This window comes from Triticum dicoccoides, chromosome 4B (genome assembly GCF_002162155.2).
Source record: "Triticum dicoccoides isolate Atlit2015 ecotype Zavitan chromosome 4B, WEW_v2.0, whole genome shotgun sequence".
Taxonomy (NCBI): Eukaryota; Viridiplantae; Streptophyta; class Magnoliopsida; order Poales; family Poaceae; genus Triticum; species Triticum dicoccoides.
In genome coordinates this window covers 613293324-613297537 of record NC_041387.1, presented here as the reverse complement: position 1 = coordinate 613297537, position 4214 = coordinate 613293324, and the positions used below count along the sequence as shown (strand labels likewise).

General features: G+C 39.1%; 1 protein-coding gene across 1 annotated transcript in view; it reads right to left on the bottom strand.

Moving 5' to 3' along the window:
• Nucleotide 1: 1 nt before the first annotated feature.
• Nucleotides 2-4214, bottom strand: part of LOC119292890 (protein SHOOT GRAVITROPISM 6-like) — a gene marked incomplete at its 3' end in the record, with an annotated part of 20211 nt that continues 15998 nt past the window's right edge. Inside the window, exons 42-49 of the mRNA XM_037571564.1 lie at nt 2177-2277; nt 1494-1599; nt 1288-1401; nt 1120-1194; nt 589-687; nt 322-393; nt 151-236; nt 2-68 (exon numbers count right to left, since the gene is read on the bottom strand). Coding sequence (XP_037427461.1) covers nt 2-68; nt 151-236; nt 322-393; nt 589-687; nt 1120-1194; nt 1288-1401; nt 1494-1599; nt 2177-2277 — 720 coding nt within the window. The remainder of the gene's footprint in view (nt 69-150; nt 237-321; nt 394-588; nt 688-1119; nt 1195-1287; nt 1402-1493; nt 1600-2176; nt 2278-4214) is intronic.

The window sequence follows — 4214 nt, the reverse complement described above, 5'->3', positions numbered from 1 at the left end:
CAACTCTGACGGGAGATAGTCGACAAAGTTGTCTTGTTAAGTCCCTAATGAAGTCCTCGTAATCAGATCTGAGGGCACACAATATTAAAAATGTCACTTCTAAATAAAATGAAAAACTAACAGAAATAGCTAGGAAGGTTCAACACAAACCGCCGATCAGATGTGAAATATTGCTTGTTGAGGAGTGAAGACAAGCCATCTACTTCCATCAAAGGCGCTAGGAGCTGGAATGTGTTCTGTTTCAAAAAAAAAACACAAATATCAAGATATGCAAGTTAAAGGAAATGCTTAGTAACGGAAAACAAAGGAACGACTGCATACCCGACAGGCAAGGCGAACGCTAAGGTCATTATCATGAAGATGGAGGATCAAACGCGGAAGAGTGGCATGTATCTGCAGCAGGCAGCAAAGATATTGGTAGCTTGAGAAGCATAAGGGGAAAGATCCTTACAATTGCCTTAACAACCCATAAGCTGGCAATGTCACTTCCTATGACCACTACAACAGCATCCTATAAGAAGGCCTTCATGATAGCAGCTCCCTGCTAGATGTACTGTTAAAGCAACCAGGGTGGGAGCTGGGTGTTACCTGCTCAAGAAAAGCATGATGCTGTGAACCAGCACCATAGGCACTTAGAGCACCATAAGCTGCAAAGGCATTGGACCTCATTTTTGTATTCATGGAGATCTGTAGCAGATAAGTTACACAATAGGTCACGGCCCTAGGTTGTTTACAGTCAGCATATAAAAAATAGAGAAACAGGCCGCTTGAGTGAAAAGGGAGATGGATCTAAAACAATCTTGTAAGATAACAGGAAAGCACCAAAAAGACATAAGCGGGTTCCCAAGTGGCACATAAGATGTCAAGTTTCTTTTGATCATAGAAGCATTCACATTTTGTGCAGACATTATGCTTGTTCTAGATTCCATGTGCACAATAAATTCCGCATGATGTTTTTGTCATCAACCAATCAATAAAACTTCTGTTAACTTATAACTGATATTGCGATGAACTTAACAGGTTCATAGTAAGTAGTAACCATCATAAATTTACACAAATGCCCACATCATGTCACTAAAAATGGCAATACATGAAGGTAAGCTTGTTCCAAATGGTTACCTGGAGATTCCTTAGCCTTACTAAGAGACTTATTAAAATGGGATCCACTGCATCTTGTTCTGACACATTAAGAACCTGAAGCAGTGTGTGATGTTTGTATGTTCTGTCAAATTAAATATAAGTGGCATTTAAGGAGATCTGTATCATGTAACAAATTATAGAACTCACGGTTAACAGGCACTGAACAGCAGTGAGTTGAACAGATTCGGTGGCATCTTCAAGTAATGCTAATATTACTCCTAGGACTTGCTGGATGTAATTAAGTATGTGGCTCTCGGGTATCTGACAGAGGTGGCCACACAATATATGTTAGTCAATTGCCAAACAATGTGACAACATGTATCCTTAGAAGTTGCTCTGTTTAGATTGATGACCTGTACAAGTCCTCGCAAGCAGAGACTCCTGACAGTCGGTGAGTCGTCAGTTACATGTTGACACAATTCCTCAACCATTTGTTCAAGCAATGCAGGTTCTTTTTCACTGCAGAACAAAAAAGAACTGGATTAGGTTATTGGCAAGTTGAATTGTGCAAGGAATAATAGTGAAATATACGTGTGTGAGTTGTATCTGTAAACCACAGTAAAAATCATGAACATATTTGCCAACAATACTACAACAAATTTACGCATACATAATGCATGAAATATTATTTAAACACTTCTTAGTGACAAGCATGATTTCCTTGAGAATATCTATTGACTATGTTGGATGTCTTGTTGTAAAATTGTATGCATAGTCAGGCCCTTTCATGTTTTCAAGGGAACACCAGACTTTCCAGTTGGTGCTTTCTCAAACTTCTGCAATTTGCACTTCTGGAACTACTGCTGTTTTATTATTTTAAAACAGACCAATATACCAGTTGGTACTGGCCTTAGTAGTGAGGGCCTCTAAGTGGTAAGTGGTAACCGCTGCTAACCAGTCAGAAACTAATCCCATGGGAGATTGAACTCCGATTCTGTCTAAGCACCTATAAACTAATCATTTTGATTTTCCCTTCATTTTCTGGAGGTACAGTGAACATCTTAGGACTTATATGAAGAGGAATGGTATTAATTACCTGTGGCGAATAAATTCTGATAGTGCAGCAGCAGCAGCCTCCCTTTCAGCCCTCTGATTCCTGTCAAGAGATTTGCTCAAGATAACGCAGGTTGGCAGAACCTGTGGTATATTACCCAGTTATTTTGGTATAGTGATTTCACCACGCAATGTAAACCATAGAACAGTGACTAATTTTATGATTGCATTTAAGAAAAATCAGTTGCAATTATGACAATAAACACCCAGCTTTCAATGAAAGCTTATAAGAGTTTCAGAAGAGCTGTAGCGCCCCCAGTTGTTTGGCTTTGGCCCTTGGCCTTTCTTTTGGCTTGTTAACCTTTTCTATCTTTTTAATATATTGAAACACAAGCTCTGTGTTTGTTCACAAGAACTTCAGGAGAGCTGAGACAAGCAAATTTCACATTCAAAGAAGTATCTTCTTTATTTTAGCTCTAACATATCATTCCTGTTATCATGAAAAATGATAAGTTCCTAACAGTCTAGGCTCTTGGAGGCTGCCATTTAAGGCCTACTTTGGTTTATAGGATAGGAATTTTATAGGAATAGGAAAAACATAGGAAGTGAGATGACATGCATCTCATTTCCTATAAAGAAAGAGATGTCATTTGGTGCATAGGATAGGATTTTTTTCCATTGAGTCTAGGCTAATGTTTTTTTTCCTCCAAAATGTGAAGGATTGATTCCTATCCTACATAGGAATAGGACCATTCCTATAAACCAAAGGGCTTCAAAGGAATTTTTCCGTTGCAAATCCTATCCTATAGAGTTCCTACAAAATTCCTACAAACCAAAGGAGGCCTAATATTGAAACTAAAAATTGTATGTAATTTTAAATATTGCAATAAGGTATTACGAATTTAGTGGGACTCACTGGCTGACCCTAGAGTAGATAGGCTACATGGTGAACCCTAACAAGCTTCATGCACTAGCCAACACAACCAAAAGTCCGAACTGATGGTAAGGGCTCGGCAATCCACATATACACTTGAATACCCCCTCTCACGCGTGGCATGGGAAGTCAACACGTGAATAGATATCATGTTAAGCTTCATGCAATAGCCAATGCAACCAAAAGTCCGAACTGATGGAAAGGGCTAGTCAATCCACATATACACTTCAACACCCCCTCTCACGTGTGACGCGGAAAGTCAACGCGTGAATAGATGCGAGGTACTCCCTCCGTTCGGAATTACTTGTCTCGGAAATGGATGTATCTAGAACTAAAATACATCTAGATACATCCATTTTCGCGACAAGTAATTCCGAACGGAGGAAGTATGACTCAAGAGGCCTAGATGCATCTAGAACTAAAATACATCTAGATACATCCATTTTCGCGACAAGTAATTCCGAACGGAGGGAGTATGACTCAAGAGGCCTATACGTGGACACAGAGAGGGGCAGCAGCATTTTTTCAATAAATTGAGAAAGCTGGGACTTGAACTCAAGACCTTAGCCCTGATACCATGTTAAACTTCATACACTAGCCAACGCAACCAAAAGTCCAAACTGATGGAAAGGGCTAGGCAATCCACATATACAATTCAACAAAACCCATACATGTACTACAGGTGTAAAAGAGAATGTACTGTGAACATGTCTTGTTTTCTTGTGGAACTGGTTCAAGTGCTAAAGATCAATCAATTTAACATCTGGTTCAAGGACAACTTCCCAAGGCTGCAAAGAAATTGAACATGGTGGCTATTCCTAAATGGTTTTTGTAAGGAATAATACATATGTACACGCTTGCTAGAGTTTCTGGCAGCTATGACTTCAAAGGTCAAGTTGTTGATGACATCCAACGCATAGACATAGATGAAAGAAAATGTATTTTATTTGTAGTTTTGAATATGAGGATTCAGCTACTGTCAACATATGTTCTTGTCACCAAAAATTCACTAATATATTAACTCAGAAAAGACTCAAACACGCAAAACACTATAGAAGTTACTTCTTTATCAAACTGAAAACTGTAGAGGAGGCCCCGGCAATAACTCTAGTAAAGAAAGACATACAAACAATAGAGGAGCCATGCG